At 30.4% G+C, this 20444-nt stretch overlaps 1 protein-coding gene across 1 annotated transcript; it reads right to left on the reverse strand.

The window, feature by feature from the left end:
- Positions 1–13382: 13382 nt before the first annotated feature.
- Positions 13383–15515, reverse strand: LOC123213246 (L-type lectin-domain containing receptor kinase IX.1-like). Its single transcript, XM_044632638.1, has one exon. The coding sequence runs from the start codon at positions 15419–15421 to the stop codon at positions 13439–13441; it is 1983 nt and encodes a 660-aa protein (XP_044488573.1). The 5' UTR covers positions 15422–15515; the 3' UTR covers positions 13383–13438.
- Positions 15516–20444: the final 4929 nt, after the last annotated feature.

Consider the following 20444-nt stretch of genomic DNA (forward strand, 5'->3'; position numbering starts at 1 on the left):
CCTTACAAACATGTGATGAGATTTGGAAGAAAAGGTAAACTTGCTCCAAGATTTATTGGACCATTTGAAATTTTAGAAAGAATGGGCAAGGTGGCTTATAGACTTGCACTTCCACCCAGTATAGATCGAGTTCATAATGCATTTCTTATTTCATTGTTGAGAAAATACATCAGCGATCCTTCACATGTATTGAAATCAGATGATGTGGAATTAAAAGAGGATTTAGTTTATGAGGAGCAACTAGTGCAGATACTAGACAAAAATAAAAGACCTTCGAAATATGACAATTCCACTAGTTAAAGTATTATGGAAGAATCATAAGGTGAAAGAAGCTACATGGGAGATTGAGTAATATATGAGAGAGATTTGCCAACCTATTTATTTAAATTTAAGGATGAAATTCTTATAAGGGAGGAAGAAAAGTAACAATCGAATTTAGGTATGCCAGTAAACTTTACTTCCAAAATTACCCCTAGAGTTGATTTTATAAGTTGTTTAAAGAAATTGTGAAGGAATTTTTTAAAACTACTAAATGAGTTATAATTTTCAAAAGAGTAAAATGGTCATTTTAGAAGGATTTAAGGGACAAAATGGGAATGTAAATTGAATGTCACATTTGAAATTGTATGATGGTGCTAAGGGTTTTTGGCAATGGTATAGGGATATAATAGCCCTTTTGGGAGAACGCTAAGGGTAAATTAGTCCAAAATGGTTATAAAGGCAATAAAAAATGTAAAAAACAAAATTACTGTTCATTTTTTTCTTTCTTGGCTCAGACTTCCTTACAAAACTTCACTAAGGTTTGCTTAGAACAAAAATTTGCCAAAAACCTAACTAAACAACCTAATTTCCAGAGCCACCAGTAATAAAAATTGTAAATCTATCTATTTTGGTAAGTTCTAAAGTAAAAACTTTAATTTTTAAGAGATGTCAAGTTTAGAGTTTTAATTGATGATTATGTTTTTGGTTGATTAAGTTTGCGAAGAAGAAGAAAAGGAGAATAGACTTAAATCACCCAATTATCAAAGAAAAGTAAGAATTTCATACTTTATATCCTTAAAGTAATTTGAGTTAAGTTATTCAAAAAACTTTTACTTATATAAGTGTGTAGGGTATTAGAATTAAAGTGATTTATACTTAAAAAAATAAGGAAATTCATTAGGACTTATGATGTAATTTTTAGCTATAAGGGTATTTTAGACATTTCATATTCCTAGGGTTAGCTAAGTTGATTTTGTATCTTGAGTATGTAAGAAATGATGAACTGATAGAAGAATTTGCACTAAGGATAGGCATGTAATTTTTACCCACAAAGGTAAAAGTGTCATTTTATGTGATGTAAGTTAATTTTGCTTAATTATTTGTATGATATGTGAGCCAAAACCATAGTAAAACCTATGACTTCAAAAGACTTCGAAAATCTCTTAAATAAAGCCAACTCTTAAATACAAAGTTTTTTCAACCACAAAAACAAAAAACAAAAGTCTTTCAAACAAAACATACAATCAAATAGTTACCTATTTATTTTATTTTTCTTTTAGCCAATCTTCCCAATTAAGTCCTCTTATTCTTTATTCCCCAAATGCTAAATAGAAACTCACACTTTATGACATCTCTAATCTACAAAAAAGTTAATGATGAAGGGTGAGTTCTCAACTCGATAAGCAGAAGCTAAATGTTATATATGCATACTTAAACATTTAATTCAAATATTTATAAAGAAAATCAAATAAAAGAAGGTCAAACAGAAAGAGATGCTTACACGTATAAAACCACAAATAAATAATTAAATTATTTTAGAACCTTTCAAACTACCAAACTTAAGTCAAATTTATTTTAAACTCTTGTCACATAGTGTCACTTGTACTCCTGATCAGCCAACCAGAAATTTAGAATCATATGTCACCTGTCATCCTGATGACCCAACCAGAATTTCAGAAATATGCATAATAGAACAAATAATCCAGCTAGACCAAACTTATAATTTCAGAGTTTAGAGTAGATATTCAGAGACTATGGACAATGAGTCCAAACCATATATATAAAAAAAATTCAGATCATAAATGTACCATAAATAATTTTATTAAATCAATGTCTAAATAATTAAAATTTTGGTGGAACAAAAACGTATACAAAAATATTTTATAACTTACAAAAGTCATTTAATACAAACAGAATGAAATATCATTTATATAACTTATGATCTATGTATGTGAACAAAAACAATTATATATATAAATCAAAGAAATATCAATATTATATAAACAAAACATTTGTAGAAATTCTTTGGGTTTGATAGAAAATGTTTATAAAAATATTATATAGCTTACAAAAACCAAATTTTTTCAAATTCGACTATGATTTCCAAACATATAACATGTATATGCATACAAAAAGAATAGTTTCTACTTAACTCAACTAATAACAAAAGTCTATACAAACCCTTATATAATCCAAGTTATCACATACAACCTATTCAGATCCTAGCCAAAACCAATGAATTCAAATTGTAATAATACTCTTAGTAATATCCTTAAATCCCACTAAAAATCCTCAATTCCAAAACTAATTTCACAGATTCTAAGAGTGTCTAAGGTGAACAATCCTATACTTAACTAACATAAATTTACATTGTATAACCTTTGTTCCATGAATTTTATAAAATTCTATACAAATCAAAATGTTACAAAACTTTGCAGGGACAAAGAAGACATATAGATGGTTTAGCCAAAAATTATTTAGTTTAAGAAATATATATGAAACTTCTCAAAACTTACTTCCTTCCATAGCTCATGAACACAACAACAGTTTTCAGGTTTGATAGTTCAAGCTTCCAGCAATTTTATAAAATTTTATATGATTGAAAAATTCACGAAATTTTGCAACTATAAACGTAACATATTGGCGTTTTCATCAAAAAATATGAACTTGAAAATATTTAAAAAAACCATGTAAAACGAAAATTTTATCACAGGCCATTAACACTGCCAAAAATATTCCAGATTGGACATATACACTTGTAATAATTTTAATAGATAGCATATAATTTATAAAATTTTGAAAACTTTCAGAATTAAACTATACAAGCTAATTTAATTATAAAATAATATTCAAGTCACAATTAATTCAAAGAAAAGCTAAAAACCATATTTTTTTTATCGGTCACAAATTATGTCAAATAAATTTCAGGTTTAACACTCAATACTTTAACAATTTTAATAAATTATATTAAATTGATAAAATTACGAAACTTTTCATAAAAAAGTAGACATATTGATTTATATTAAATTGAAAACAATTAAAAAATATAAAAATAAACAAATCTTTTACAAGCATGAACTTCATCAAAAATTTCAAGCTTATCATTTAAAAATTCTAGCTAATTCTATGAAATTTTTATAACTTAGGAAATCATAAAATTTCACAAAAAAGTTAATAACTCCCTGTAATATCTCAAATAATTTTTTTTTTAACAATTTTTCATATAGTATAAACTATCTATTTAAACTTACAAAGTTAAGATATCAATAAATTACTAAAAATCCCTACTTTTTTTATAAAATGAAATTAATATATAAAATAAAATAGAATCAAGTGTATATAAATTTTTTTTTGTTTTTAGTTAATTTACAAACTAATATAAAACTATCATGAAACAAACAATTTGTAATGCAAAATTGAATTGAATTCTGAAAGAAAAAGAAACCCTAATCCTCAAATCATAAAACACCTATATATTCAAATAAATAAAAAAATGTTGAAACATACCTTAACGCAATAAATTTATATCAACAACACTGCTTCACTATTTTAGTCTCCTTCTCAACAATTCTTTTCCTCCTTAAATCAATACTCAATACCTTCCTTTTTTTTTTGAAAGAAAAAAAAATCTTTTCTCTTTCTTTATTAATATTGATTTTTTTTTAAAGGTAAGTTTCAAAATAAATCGGCATTTATCACAAATAAAATATCTCCTCTCTTTATAGAAAATTTGACTATTATCTTGCTTTTACCTAATAAAATATTTTTTTTAATTTAAACTTACCTTATCTCCTAAAATTTAAACCTTATCCTATTTAAATAATAATAATAATAATAATTAAAAAGTGAATATTACAATATGTGTAAGAACCCATGTTGTATATATGTATATTAATATGGAGAAATTAATTTGATGCATGAGATATATGTAAATGCATGAGAAAATAATATGATGTTTGACAAGGATTGAAAAGAATGAGAAAAAACAATGAATAGGCATATTTCATATTATGGTTGTACATGTATATATGAGAAATCATAGCATATACATGTTTTCTGAAAAATAAAGAAAAAGGGAAAACATTTTCTAAGTTATGCATGTTTTTAGAAAATGGAAAACAAATGTTTTTAGTTTTATAATAGCTCATATGATATAGGATAGTAGAAAACATACTTAAAAAACAAATTCTTACATGCGAGCTATATTGTATAGATAGCAGAGAATGATATCAGTTATACTGTATGAACAACAAAGAAACATAGTAAAATGTGGACACAATCCGTGAGATTAAAATTACATGTAAAAGAATATTGTACCTTGTATAGTGACTGTAGGTACTGTTTTATGTAGTCTAGACCGGTCACTGAAAATATTTGATAAACAAAAGGAATTACCAAATATTTTATAAAAGTCATTTGCTTTAAAATCATGTATACAAGCCTATGTGGCTGATAAAGAGTTGAATAAGATGTACAATCAGAGAAGAGTTAAGAGAAGAGAAGAAGAATCTAAAAGTAGAAAGTCATGGCACTTATACATACACAAATTATAAAGTGTGAATCATACTTGCATAGTAAAGAAAAAAATAAATATATGAATAAAGAAAATTATGATATGTGATTATTACGTGTTACATGTAAATTATCTTGTACATTACTAGCCCTGACACATTGAGTATAGAGGAGATTGGTACTGGTATGAAATGCTTTAAGTACTTAGTATAATTTCCTTACTGAGTCGTGGTCTCTCACTCTATATAATTCAATATTTTACAGGTAAAGAGTTACAACAGAGGTTTCTGGGAAGCATTGGCGAGACATGAGATTGAGTGAGGATGGCACCATATTTTTGTCAATTTGTATGTTTTGGGTGTATATGTGAATATATGTATATATATGCTTGATATATATCGGTGAATATGTATATATATATTTTAGGTCTTATATGTATATATGTGGTTATTGTATTGATATGCATATACATCTATATAATGGTTAGTATATACTCATGAGAATATATATATATATATATTTGATTATTGGATATATGTGGGCGTGCATATATATATATATATTATTAGTTGTTGAAATTGGTTATAAGGTTCCTGTGGTGGCAATTTTTCTTATGGTTACTATTATTTATTTATTTCATTAAATGTGATCAAGTTAATGAAAATCTAATCGGTTGGTAGGATTGGTTTGTGTGAATTGTTAATTGGGAGTATTACAGGGCATCATAAAAATTTCTCGGGCTCTATAAAATAGAGGAACTTTTGCCATTTTTCTGTAATAGACCTATTGGTTAAAAGAGATTACAAAAACAAAATTATCAAATTGTTCCTTATAAACATGATATGATTGGATAATAATATCATATAGTAGGCATACTTAATACGTCCATTGAATATAATGAGCTGATATTAGTACGGGTAACAATGATGGTCATGTTAATAAACTATTTTTTGAATGTGATCAATTGTCAATAAATCATATGAACATTACAATATGATCAATGACTTATTTCATGATTGTACTAGTATACGAAGTTATCTTTTAACCTAAGATATCATGATTAGATCTGAGATGGATTTGTATGGTTCATATGGTACATAAATAGGGAGCTAGTCACGTCTCATATGATAAAACCAAATTGGTTATATGTTATTTGTATACAAAGATGAATGATAATTAAGAAGGGATTAGTTAACTTAGAGTTATAGGATTTAGAGTATCTGTTGACTTAGTAATTATTTGGTTATAAGTTTCTACATGAATGTCAATAAATATTGAAACAAAATCTCTGGGCAAAATATAATGTAAGCAATACAAAGAATGTTGGTGACGAATATATCAATCGACGATTCATTAGGATATCAAGATTATGGTTTTGATGAACCATGGACCAGTACTTAATCAAGATTTGACAACAGAAAGATCTTACATACATGAAACATATATTTAAAAAAAAGGTTTAATGGATTGTGTTTTCATCGTGGTTTAGGGGCTATGACACATTTCTAGATATTTAGCATAGTAATTGAGTCTTCAAACATGCTTTTTTTAGATTATTTGAAAAGAATTTACAGCTATGCCACGATGAACCTAGATAGTCACGCTAATAGACTAAGTTTTCAAAGAGATAAAGAATTGATTATCTAAGGATGGTTAGCACCTACCAAGGGTAGTAAAGGTAATATCATATAAAGTGTTGCACGGATGTGAAAATAATATTTTTAAGCGAAAAGTATACTAAAAAAATAGGTTTAATGGAATGTGTCTTCATCGTGGTTTAGGGACTATGACACATTGCTAGATATTTACCATAGTTGTTGAGTCTTCGAACATGTTTTTCAGATCATCTGAAAAGGAATGACAACTATGTCATGGTGAACCTAGATAGTCACACCAATAAACTAAGTTTTTAGAGAGATAGAAAATTGATTATCTGAGGATGGCTAGCACCTACCAAGGGTAATAAAAGTAATACCATATAAAGTGTTGTATGGATGTGAAAATGACATTTTTAAGAATCAAAATGTCATGAGATAAAATTAGTGTGGGTAATGCATATCTATTATGTAAATACAAAACTTTGCAAGTTGTCATGCAAGAATTAAGAATTTGCTAATTAAGTCTGCCAGTATAAAAGGGAAAATTAGTTAATTTTAAATACATGAACTCATTTTGCACAAAAAGCATTATGTCACTAATTTCTCTCTCTAAGTTTTGGCCAAGAGCATTTTGAGCTTGGTTTGATGTATATTTTAGAGGTATCACAAGTGAGGTGCTCCACTCCATCATCTCCACCAAAAGAAATAGCTTGGAGAAGGTAAAACTCTAACCTTTCTCTTGTATCTTTTGAATGCTATTGATTCTTGCTTTCACCAAGCATGTATGTCGATTTCCATTATCATCTTGACCTCTAATTTTCAAAAGCTTGTCATACCAAGCTTGAAGAGCCTATTTTAAGCCCTATAATGCCTTAGTTAGCTTGCAAACATACTATAGCTTTTCACTATCAACAAAACCTTGTGACTTTATTACATACACTTCTTGTAACTTACCATTCAAAAAGGCAACATTATCATTGATTTGATGTATTTTCCAATCAAAAGATGTAGCCAAAGTAAACATCACTCTCATGGATACAAGTTAAGGGAAATATTTGTGTGTCAACTAGTATGAACTTTGGTTGTATTTTCCAACATAGTTATTACCAATCAAAAGTAAACATCCATTCGATCTATTTTCTAATAAAAAATACAGCCATCCATTTATATTTATCCAATATTATAAATTCCTTTGTTTGATATGCATTGTGTTAGGAAACTGGTAATGTACACTTGTAGGTGATTTTGATTAAAAAAACGGACATGCTTATTTTCATAATGTTTTCTGCTTTAAAATTATCTATGCAGTTAATTAGATTTTTATTTTTTTATAATATCAATGTTTGTTTCCGCATGTGAATGAATCGACAACTTTTGATATAATTGGTCTCTTTCAAAAGCAGTTTTGTTTTCTCTTAAAAACACCTTCAATGATTTGCTCTTGTCATGGCATATGTTTTGTTTTCTTTCTAAGGTACATGGTGTCTTCCTTTTATATAAAGCTTGCACTCAAGTATATATGTCTTAAAATGATAAACTAATGCCATGAGTAATTAATCTCATGATTGATGTGTTGATTTTCATCTCCTTTACAAGAGAGATTTTTGGCTTGATCGATGGTCATATTATAGTACAACTCACTCCAACAAACTATAAATTTATTGCTTCATGTAATTTAAATTTCTTCTTTGCAACACATGCAATAGACCACAATGCCTATACATGAAAGCATTGTTGTACATTATATATGAAATTCATATTAATTTTAATTATTTCGTTTTAATCCTTTTCGGCAGCCGTTTTCTCCATTTTTCCAATTCCATCTCAGTTAGTTACCACTCAGTTTCATCCTTCTATAAGTGCTTCCACAAAAAAGATAATAAATGCATATTGTGCTCCATGCTTTTCATGGCTCTCTTTTTTCAGATTACAATAGTAATTTCATCCCAATTGGATACTTTTTATGGATCAAGTATTGCATATTAAATTAATGACATGGTTGATCATTAAGCTTTAATACAATGTATGATGATTACAATGTTTGATTATTTTAATAGATGAAACTACAAGATAAATGTGATAATAAAATAAGACAAGTTAAGAAATTTCAACTCAGTGGGCATAAAAGTAATGATTCATGTGTATATTTGAGTTTTCTTGTTAGCTTGTCTTGTACTTTTATTTTGTAAACTAGTGATTATATATGGTTGCAAGTTAAAACACTAATGTGTCTAATTATTGGATAATTTTTAATTATTAAAATTGATTTTTTTTATATGTATTGACTTTTATGTCTTATCCTTCAACTCATTTAATCGTTATATGTAGGATCTTGTTTTACAGTTAATTAAATAAGAAAAAAGAGTGGTTATTTTAACGTATATTTATGTTGAACCAACAATCCAGGTGTGTTGTATAGTTTTAACTTTGATAGTATGAGCTATGTTATGGTTATAATTATAAATAACATGTTTGATGATTTGTTAGTAAGGATGTTTTCATTTAGCACTAGACAAAAAATTATGACACTTGATTATAGTTATACATGTTGCTTTATACATTGGAAAATGTGATTATTTTACTTTCTTTCTTATAGGGATAAATGCATAATTCAAATTAATATTTATTTTATTAGTGATCTTTAATGGATAATTGTAAGCATAGGAGATGGATGAATTTTGATGTACTAAATTATGAATACCTTGTTAAAGTGAATAGTTTTATAAATATTACATTTAGAAATAAAATAATTGAAGAAAAAGTTTCATGTCCTTACAAAAAACGTGTACTTTACCACCATAGAGATTAGGTAAAAATATATAATCATCTTATGGTTCATGGTATTATGCTAGGGTATGATACTTGGTTTTGCCATGGTGAACCAATGCATGCATAGAGTTCTCATTAATATGTCCAAGTAAAACAGGAAATACCTGAAGATATTGCCACAACAATAATGTTATATAATATTTTTGGGGTTTTAGGACAAAATATTGATATAGATATCGATAGAAGGGATGAAGCCTAATGTTGAGTGTATTCCACCACAAGAAAATATAGAACAATCTCCATAATTTAAATTGTGGGCTTGGTTAGTCCAATGAATCACTTGATGCATTGATTAAGCTTATAAAATATGCTTTCCAAGAGGGTTAGACATTTCCAAAATCTTTCCTTAAAACAAATAAGATTATTGATGTGTTAAGTCTTAAATGTGATAAAATTGATGTTTGTCCCAATGATGGCATGTTTTTTTGGGAAAGAAAAGTTTGCTGATGATATGTGTTCAATTTATGGGCCTTCTCATTGGAAAATTAGTGGAATAATTCTTGCAATAATGCATCAAATTTGAATTTTGTGATAATAAAAGAAAATTACATCAAAGGTGTTAAGGTATATTCTTTTAAATCCTAGACTTCAAACATTATTCATGTCATCAAAAACTTCTAATTTGATGGTATGGCATGACAAAGACTGCATTAAGGATGGTATTTTGAGACTTTCGACTAACTCAAAAGCCTGGAAAAGTTATGACTCTAGATGCCCTGAATTTGCCAGGGACCTTTGTAATGTAAGATTGGGTTTAGCAAGTGATGGATTCAATCTCTTTGTACAATGCAAAGTACTTATATAGCACGTGACTAGTTATCTTAATTACCTTAAACGTACCACCATAATTGTGTATGAAACAATTCTTTATGCTCTCATTGTTAAATCCTAGTCTATTTAGTCCTAGAAATGATATCGATATTTACTTGCAACCTTTATGGAGAAGTTGAATAAATTATGGGAGGTATAGGTGGATACCTGTAATGCTTTGATTATCCAAGGAAAGTTTTCAGTTGCATGCATCTATTATATGGACAATAAACAATACTATGAGTACCCGCTTTAAGTACACAAATTGATATACACTTATGTGTGTCATTATGTGATTAAATGTTATTTTATCTTTAATTTAAAATCATCCAATCACATGATTATATACATCAAGTGTGCATCTATTAATGTACTCAAAGTAGGTATACATAGTTTTATTGTATACACAATAAATGATTTTTTAGCTTATGGTAATTGTACTGGTTGGAACATTATTATTTGTTTTGCGTACGCTTCCTATAATATAGATACTTGGTTTAGGCAATTAAGAAGTAGTAAAAAAATTTTGCTTTGTAGTCGTCGATGTTTCTTGCATATGAGCCATAAATTTCTATTTGATGCAAAATAATTTGATGGGATTACTGAATTGAAATATACTCATGTTCTGCCCTTTCAAATAAAAATTTTGGATTAATTAAAAGATATCAACTTTACCTAGGGGAAGATGAACAAGGAAGTTACAAGGGTTAAACCAAAAAAAAAGTATTTTCTTTTCAAATTACCTTACTGAAAGTATGATTTAATATGATTTAACATTAATGTGATGCATATAGAGAATAATGTTTGTTATAATATGAGGAATATAAACTCAGTAATGAGAAGATGTCAAAGGATAACTTAAATGCTCATCATGACTTGGAAAACATGAATATAAAAAAAGAGTTATGGCCATAACAAGAAGATTTTGGAAGAACATATTTGCCTCCCACATGTTATACTATAGCTCCAAATGAGAAATTCTTTTTGAAATTTTGGAAAAAGTGAAATTTTTAGATGGTTATTCCTTAAACATATCAAGATGTGTTCACAGACAACGCAATTATCTGGTCTTAAAACCCATTATTGCCTTTTATGTCTTAACCATAAGGTTTTATTGATTCTTCAAAGCTTGAATATGTGTACAAACTGAAAAAGCCTCTTTATGTCTTTAAATAGACACCTTGGTTTTGATATAAAAAACTTAGAGATGCCCTTATAGCCAAAGATTTCTTAAATTCTAAGGATGACTCTTTCTTAAGTTTGAAAAAATGACTGTTCTTTTTCTTCTATGTAGATGACATACTATTGACAAGTGCAAATTCTTCTTTCATTCAAGATCTTGCTTCTAAATTGAATATGATATCTACATTGAAAAATCGTGGAGAATTGAGTCACTTTCAGGATTTGAGGCAAATAGAAGTAGTAAAGACCTGCATCTTTGCCAAATAAATTATGCTTATGAATTGTTGTGTAAAACTCAAATGTTTCACAATTGAATTAAACATATTGTTGAGTTTAACACTTTATATTTACACCTCACATCTCAATTGTTACACTACACTTGAATGTTTCGAAAAACTACACAACGTCGTACGTTCTCCACACTACTTAGTCTTGCCGCGACGTTGAGAAATTAAGTGGTGATCGAAAGAATCCTTGAACCTTGAGGTATGAGGTATGAGGAAGAAGGCCATCCCATCTCCATATTGACTTAATTTTGAGAATTATTCACAAAAGAGAAGTAAGTCATCAAATCTGTGAGATCCCCTAAAGTTTCATCCCAAAGGCGTAACGACTTAGAGTAGATATATGGCTTGACTTAACTTAGCAGTTTCTAAGATATTTGGATAACTTTATATCGGGAAAACCTGTCTCTTATCTTATGTTATTGTCAAAAACTGAAACCAGAAATGTAAAAGGATATACCAATCACTAATGGGTATTTTTAAGACGAAAAAGTTACTATCACAAAAAAAATTATAACCAGGCATGTTGTTGTTGTAGATTGACATTTTGGGTATAAGATTGGTCTTCTTCAAAACTTTCGTCCGGGCTTCCACTGAGTTTCGAATGCTTGAAGTATATTTTCAAATGGCGCAGCAGCCTTTCTTGACTAAAGTCCATTATATAGCATTTATAGGCCATGAAGGCATTTTACCAATTTTGGTGGCAGCTCTCTTCTCTTATATAAAATGGAGTCCGTGAGTTAGTAAAAGTCAAAAGAAAGGAATTTAAAAGGAAACACCGAAAGGGGTGAATTATTAAATTATTGTTGTCATGTGCAAGCCGCATGGGGGCCTGCCCACTAATGCAAGTTGCAATTTTTATACTGATTTCAACACGTCAGCTAACCGTCTATGCAAGGTAAATTGTTTCTCGTGAGAGTAATTTCTGTTTTCTTTAATGTTGGCACAAAGAAATATATAATTGGCCCCGTGAGGAAAGAGAAAGTTTCCAGAAATATTCTATCGTGGTCATTCTTTGGTAACAATAAATTGTGTTTCTTAGCTTTGCTTATGTACTGGAGATATTTATGCACATCTTAAATCCACAATGAACCCCATTTTTTCAAAATGCCTTAAACGAGAAAATTCGTCCATAGCGTCAGTGACCTCCAATATGCATAAATATTTTGTACGGGTTTGATTATCATCTTGAATCTTGATAAGACTAGATAAATCTTTTATTGAAAAGAAAGTGCCTGATTGTTAGAATTTCAGGTCTAATACCGTAAAAGAAGTCCAAGTTTGCTTAAAATTATATTTTTTATTATTCTTCAATAACAATAAGCTAAGCTTCCTAGCTTAGTTTATGCATGGTGGCTTAACATAAATAAAGCAATACTTAAAACTAATATTGTTGACAAGTAAGCCACACATGCTAAACATTAATGCTGACTTCGTATAATTACAGAACATTCTAATATGGAAAAATTTAGTATAGACAGACTCAACAATTCACTTTACTAAAATGGTTAGATACTCTAATAAAATAATTGCAATAACTATGTACTATCTTTTATCAACTATCACAATAACAAAAAGTGATTTTTACCAACAATAAAACTATAAGTATATGTTTTTTATATATAATTTAAGTTTATATTGAATAATTTTAAATTAAAAATAAAATTTTATTCAATTACATGATAATATATCATCTATACATTAAAAGTATGCACGGATAACATTGCTCTTTTACTAATTATTATTGACAGGAATTACTATATGGTTTTCACCTCTTTTTTAATACAAATCAGCATCACATTTTATTAAGTAGACAAAATTACTTGAATATAGTCAATCCAAAGACAGGAAGAAATCCTCCGACGGAACTACATAGAAACAACTATTATATTAGAAAAAAGAATCATATAGTAAAATCATCAGAATATGCCATTAATCGTACTAATAAAATGTACAATTGGATTAACGTAGAATAGTCAAAGACTGAGAAGGCGCATGGCCTGAATCGACTAGTGCAGCCGTATAAAGCGTATGAACATAAGTGGAAGCAGGCATACTTGGTTGAAGATCCGGCAATGCTAACTCAAAATTAAGAAATTTAATAACTTGCCTTATGGATGGTCTCTGATTACGGTCTGGGTGAGCACACAACAGCCCCACAAGGATCAGACACTCCATCTGTTTCTTGTCAAAATTCATACATAATTTCTTATCAGCTGTATCCAGAAGTCTTTTATTTCTATATGACTCCCAAACCCAAGGTACCAATGAAACTTGATCCTCCTCATACTGGTGCTCTATTGATTTTCTTCCGCATGCAATTTCCAGTGCAACTACACCGAAACTGAAAACATCTGATTCCTTGCTGGTCTTTCTTGTTTTGAGGCATTCAGGAGCCATGTAGCCCTGAGTTCCAGCTAAACCGGTAGCATGTGACCCTTTTTCATGGTCAATAAATGTAGCTAACCCGAAATCCCCAAGCTTAGCATTGAAATTTGAATCTAACATAATGTTGCTCGATTTGATATCCCTATGCAATACACATTGTTCCCATTCTTCGTGCAAATACAGTAATCCTGAAGCTAAATCTTGAACAATTTTGTACCTCAGCTCCCATGGCAATAAGCTTTCTCCTTTGAAAAGAAGGAAATCCAAGCTGCCATTAGGCATAAATTCATAAACAAGAAGAAGATTCTTTTTCTCATGGCACCAACCCAGAAGTTGCACCAGATTTCTATGCCTCAATCTACTAATGATTTTGACTTCTGATGCATACTCCCTTATCCCTTGTTTAGACTCTTTGGAAACCTTCTTAACTGCAATATAAGAGTTTTCGTCCCTTAAAAATCCTTTATAAACCCCGCCGAAACCTCCCTGTCCTAACTTGTTTTCATCATTGAAATTATCTGTAGCGCTTGCTAATCGCTTATACGAAAACTTCTTAGGTCCAGTTCCTCTCTGAAATTCATCATCCATATTTTCTTCTTCATCTTTCCCATCTTTGTTCCTACCAAAGCAACCCAGCCCAACCAAAATCAACCCAGCAATTAACACACCGCCACCAATACCCAATCCCACTGCCACTCCTGTTTTGCTGCTCTTCCTACCGGCAGAAAGATTTGGGTTTACTGCTATTCCTGTACTAGTTGAATCACGGTCTTCTAAGCTTGATCTGAACTCCCACGAGTTAATTGTATGAGTTGCAGTTGCATTTCCAGTTGCTCCTGAGAAACCGAAAGTTACAAACTCAGGTAAATAAAGCCTCAAATCGACTTTATAGTCGAGGTACTGCTTCACATTGGTACCATTTCTAAAACCAGTGAATTCAACTGTCAAATTCTTTGTGCTAGAATTATAATTGATCCATGCGTCGTTCCTTCTTCCACCCTTGACATCACTCCACCATTTCACAGTTTTCAAAGATTGCAAAGAGTTGAGGTCGATACCTACATGTTCACGAACGCCGGGCGGATCATGGTAATTTTCATAAATATCAAACTCAACTGCAACAAACGGATTGGATGTTGAATATAATCGCTCATCATCATTTGCAAGACCCAAAGATCCTCCTCTCGTTGCGTTCACCGGAATCATTGAACCCTGAGGCGCCAAAAAGAAGGTCAACCCATCTCCATAAGAACTTCTATTTTGAGAATCGATGACAAAAGTGAAACGGGTAGTAAAGTCTGTGAGATTTCCAGTGGCATTGTCCCAAAGGTGCAGAGGTTTATAATACATGGCCCGGCCGAACATGCCAGTTCCTGAGGCAAGCAGAATTACTTGGTTTTGTGGGTAAGCTCTCTGGTATGTCATGTTTTCCCCATTAGAACGGAAACTGGAGAAGTTGAAAGATAAAGCCCTCAACACTCTAATTTTTACCAATAACAAGATGATGATCACGAAGAATTGAAATAGAAAAGACCTTTTCGTGCTGGGGACTGCCATTTTTGGGAGGTAGGAATAAGATGGCTCTGAAATTTCTCTCAAATCTACATATTTAGAAGGTACAAGTCTTCACGTGCTTAAACCCCACCCAGTGCAGACTATAGTGATAAGAACTAATTTTAAATTTGCAAGTAGGAAAAGGTGTACTAACAAGTCGGCAGCCTTTGTTTAACACAGCCAGTTATCATAAAAGGGAATGTTATAAAATAACTACTTTCATGGATAAGAGTAAGAGATCTCGAAAAACTTAGGGGTGTTAAGAGAACTTGTTTTATATTATATAACATTTTAAGATTATTAATAAAATTTGAGTCAATTATCCTAATCCTCAACAGAGAAGTATCGTAATAATAATATAGTTAATTAACGAAAAAATATAGTTGCGTTAATTTTTTGAGAAATTACGTCCAGTTACTGCCCTTTTTTTAAAATATCCCATGAAAATATAAATTAAAAAAAAGAAGCAACAATCAAATTACAGATATATAAAAGCTTGGACCAAAGTTTAACTTATATTTATTTATAAGGTTAAAATTTCATATAAGACATACATGTACAAACATGTGTAGTTTATTATATTATTAAATTTGTTAAGTATTTAGTAATACTCAGTTTTGATCTTGATTAAAAAGATCTTAAACGAACTATCAATTCCTAGAGTTGTTCTTGACCGGTGGTGTTGAGGAAAAAATGAGTGAAACGGCACAATTTTGCTTATCAGAAAAACAAAATATTTGAAAGAACCATGTCCATTTGCTGTCTTGAAAAATATCTTCAACAAACCCACGCTTTTCTTTTATCCATTTCTAATGAGATCGATTCTCCACAAGTTGTCCACTTGCAAGATCTAAAGGTGAATTTGTATTTTCTGTTTTAAATCAAAGGCTGCAAATGCTATATGCCTTTTCTTGTTGAATAAAAACATATTTGTATAGTTTCTTCAATGTCAATGAAAAGATAATGAAAAGAAAGTCTATCAATTGATCTATGTGGTATGATACATCAGGACCAAGAGTCTATCGATTGTCACCTATAGTAGAACCACTAGGATGTAGATACCATAAAATGAGTAACATGGCAGGCTGCTAAATATCTCACCATAGTTCAATTGTTATGAGATGATGATAGAAAAAAATAATAGATGAGTCCGCTTTCACCCTAGATGTGATATAAAATATGTATATGTTAGTATTCTAGATCATTTAAATTAAGGTAGAGACGAACCCTAGATAGCAAGAGAGATTAATTATAGAATGTGATAAGAATATGAGAAGAGTAATAATGTGATTTGAATATTATAGGATAGATACTCATCATTATTAAGTATTTTATCATTCACCCCTTTTTCTCGTTCACTTATTTCTCTTTGGTTTTATAGATGAGAGATGATATAATAGTGAAAAAGTGACTGATTAGCGATGAAGCATAACAAGGGGTGGACTCTTTTGGATTTAATGTTTTGTTTTGGATTTGTTAAACTTGATACTTCTTTTGATGTTTGATTTATACAAACGCTTTATGATGTGTCTTATGGATGTTTTCGTGATTAAACTGTTGAGATATTTATGTAATTTTTGCGTTGTTATATGTTTTATGACATTATGCATGGTTAAGCGTTAAATAAAGCGACATTTCACTCCACGCGACAGGACTTTGGGAGTAAGGTGTTACACTAAATAGATTCAATCTTATCATAAAGTTATCTCAAGTTTTCGTGGGACCATCCGTGACTTCATTTCTATGGTCGTTTTAAATAAATATTGGGACAAGGTTTTCACGCTGCTTTCATTGGACATTTCAAAAGCTAAACTAGACAAATTAATGGCCAAAACAGCTTTTATTTTGTTAAATATTTAGCCCATATATTTCAGTTTCCTCGTGTGATGTTTTCACATTTGGATATTAGACTCTTCCTATCTCTCTATATTAAAGAATAGTCAACACTCACTTTTCTTCATAAGTAGACTATAAAAAAAATAAGGGAAATTTTAAAAACTAGGCAAAATTAAAGGGGTCTAAGCGAAATTGCCCAAAAAATTCAGGTTTAAGCAAAAATGCCCAGGTTTTGTGAAATGACGAAACTGCCCCCATATATAAACACAGCAATTTTTCACTGTACAATTCAAAGAAAATTCGAATTTTTTCCACATCCCACGGCGAACGTCATTTCCGCCGATTTTCTTGCTTTCCGGCAACCGAAAATGGAAAATAATGTTATCACATCTCCTGTAATCTTGTTTGGATCAAGTTATTGCTCATATTATTGCGATTTGATTAAGAATTTTGGGTTTGAAATTTTAGGGTTTACGGTTTGAATAATGCTTAAAATGTTTCAATTTTTGGTTGTTTTTGTTGAATTGATTGAGGGGTTTTATGTTATACAATGTGTAGATTTGATTTATATGAAAATCGGAGGTCGAACGACCAAAAATTGGCCGAAATTGGCTGCCGAATGGATCGGCAGTCTGCCGTGGGAACGGAATTTCCCACGGCAGGACGAATTCTCCCACGGCAGCTGAATGAACAATGGATTTTAGGGGGGTAAACTGGCTTTTTTAAAACATTGGGGTGTCGGGGAAATCCTTATCCCACGTTGGGTTTTTGTGAAATTTCGCACGTTGTCGTGGGAAAAGCAAAATTACGAAACTGCCCCCCTTTATATACAAAGCAAAATTTCCCACGGCAGGTTCTGATTTCACTGTTCATTTCCACGAAAAATCGCAAAATTTCCTCCTCCCACGTCAATCCCACGGTGAAGGTCATTTCCGTCGATTTTGAAGCTTCCCGGCAACTGCAAATGGCAAAGAAGGTTAGTATATCTCTCGTAATCTTGTTTGGATCAATTTATTGCTGATATAATTGAGATTTGATTGAGAATTTTGGGTTTGAAATTCTAGGGTTTACGCTTTGAATATTGCTTAAAATGTTTGGATTTTTTGTTGTTTTTGTTGAATTGAATTAGGGGTTTTATGTTATACAATGTGTAGATTTGATTTATGCAAAAATCGGAGGTCAAAACGGCCAAAAATTGGTCGAAATTGGCTGAAACTTGGATCGGCAGTCTGCCGTGGGAACGGAGTTTCCCACGGCAGAACGAAATTTCCCACGGCAGTGTCATTTTCAAACTTTGTTGGGGGGTAAATTGGGTTTTTTAAAATCTTGGAGAGCTGGATGAGATTCATTACAACAAAGGGGGTTTTATGGAAATTTTTGATATAACATTGGACCTTTTTAATTAAAGAATTTTCATTAGGGGTTAAATTGAGATTTTTCTCATCTACGGTTTCTGATCGTGTAGTTTTCGAATTTTATATCCGTTTTTTCTGTTTTAGGTTTTTCTATATGTATTTTTCAAATTTCAAATTCGAGTTTTCAAATTTTGGTGTTTTTTGACACAACTTACGATGTAACGACGTTATTTCAGTTTCGTTTTTCTAAATTCGAATTTCAGTTCCATTTTATTGGATTTCACCATTTTAGATTATATCGATTCGTATTTCACGATATCCGAATGATTTTCCAAGTATCATCACTTTAAAGTATTTCAACGTATAGAATTCGAATTTCAGTTCCATTTTTTCGGATTTCACCATTTTAGGTTATATCGATTCGTATTTTCACGATTTCCGAATGAATTTTCGAGTATTGTCACTTTGAGGTATTTCAACGTATCGAATTCGAATTGTAACTCCGTTTTTTCGAATTTCACCATTTCAGAATATATCGAATCGTATTTTCATGATCTCCGAACGATTTTTCAATTATCGTCACTTTAAGGTATTTCAACGTTTAGAATTCGAATTCCAATTCTGTTTTTTCGATATTCACCATTTTAGGATATATCGATTCGTATTTTCATGATTTCCGAATGATTTTCCGAGTATCGTCACTTTAAAGTATTTCAACGTATAAAATTCGAATTTCAGTTCCGTTTTTTCGGATTTCACCATTTTAGGTTATATCGATTCGTATTTTCATGATTTCCGAATAATTTTCTGAGTATCGTCACTTTAAGGTATTTCAACGTATCAAATTCGAATTACAACTCCATTTTTTCGAATTTCACAATTTCAGGATATATCGAATCGTATTTTCATGATCTTCGAACAATTTTTCAATTATCGTCACTTTAAGGTATTTCAACGTATAGAATTCGAATTTCAGTTCCGTTTTTTCGGATTTCACCATTTTAGGTTATATCGATTCGTATTTTCACGATATCTGAATGATTTTCTGAGTATCGTCACTTTAAGGTATTTCAACGTATAGAATTCGAATTTCATTTCCGTTTTTCGAATTTAACCATTTTAGGATATATCGATTCGTATTTTCACGATTTTCGAATGAATTTCGGAGTATCGTCACTTTGAGGTATTTCAACGTATCGAATTCAAATTGCAACTCCGTTTTTTCGAATTTCATCATTTCAGGATATATCAAATCGTATTTTCATGATCTCTGAACGATTTTTCAATTATCGTCACTTTAAGGTATTTCAACGTTTAGAATTCGAATTCCAGTTATGTTTTTTCAATATTCACCATTTTAGGATATATCGATTCGTATTTTCATGATTTCCGAATGATTTTTCGAGTATCGTCACTTTAAAGTATTTCAACGTATAGAATTCGAATTTCATTTCCGTTTTTTTGGATTTCACCATTTTAGGTTATATCGATTCGTATTTTCATGATTTTCGAATAATTTTCTGAGTATCGTCACTTTAAGGTATTTCAACGTATCGAATTCGAATTGCAACTCCATTTTTTTGAATTTCACAATTTCAGGATATATCGAATCGTATTTTCATGATCTCCGAACAATTTTTCAATTATCGTCACTTTAAGGTATTTCAACGTATAGAATTCGAATTTCAGTTCCGTTTTTTCGGATTTCACCATTTTAGGTTATATCGATTCGTATTTTCACGATATCTGAATGATTTTCTGAGTATCGTCACTTTAAGGTATTTCAACGTATAGAATTCGAATTTCATTTCCGTTTTTTCGAATTTAACCATTTT

This window comes from Mangifera indica, chromosome 4, assembly GCF_011075055.1.
Source record: "Mangifera indica cultivar Alphonso chromosome 4, CATAS_Mindica_2.1, whole genome shotgun sequence".
Classification (NCBI taxonomy): Eukaryota; Viridiplantae; Streptophyta; class Magnoliopsida; order Sapindales; family Anacardiaceae; genus Mangifera; species Mangifera indica.

Excerpts from the sequence above, each read along its gene's own strand:
- LOC123213246 (XM_044632638.1), bottom strand. The coding sequence starts at position 15,421 with ATGGCAGTCCCCAGCACGAAAAGGTCTTTTCTATTTCAATTCTTCGTG.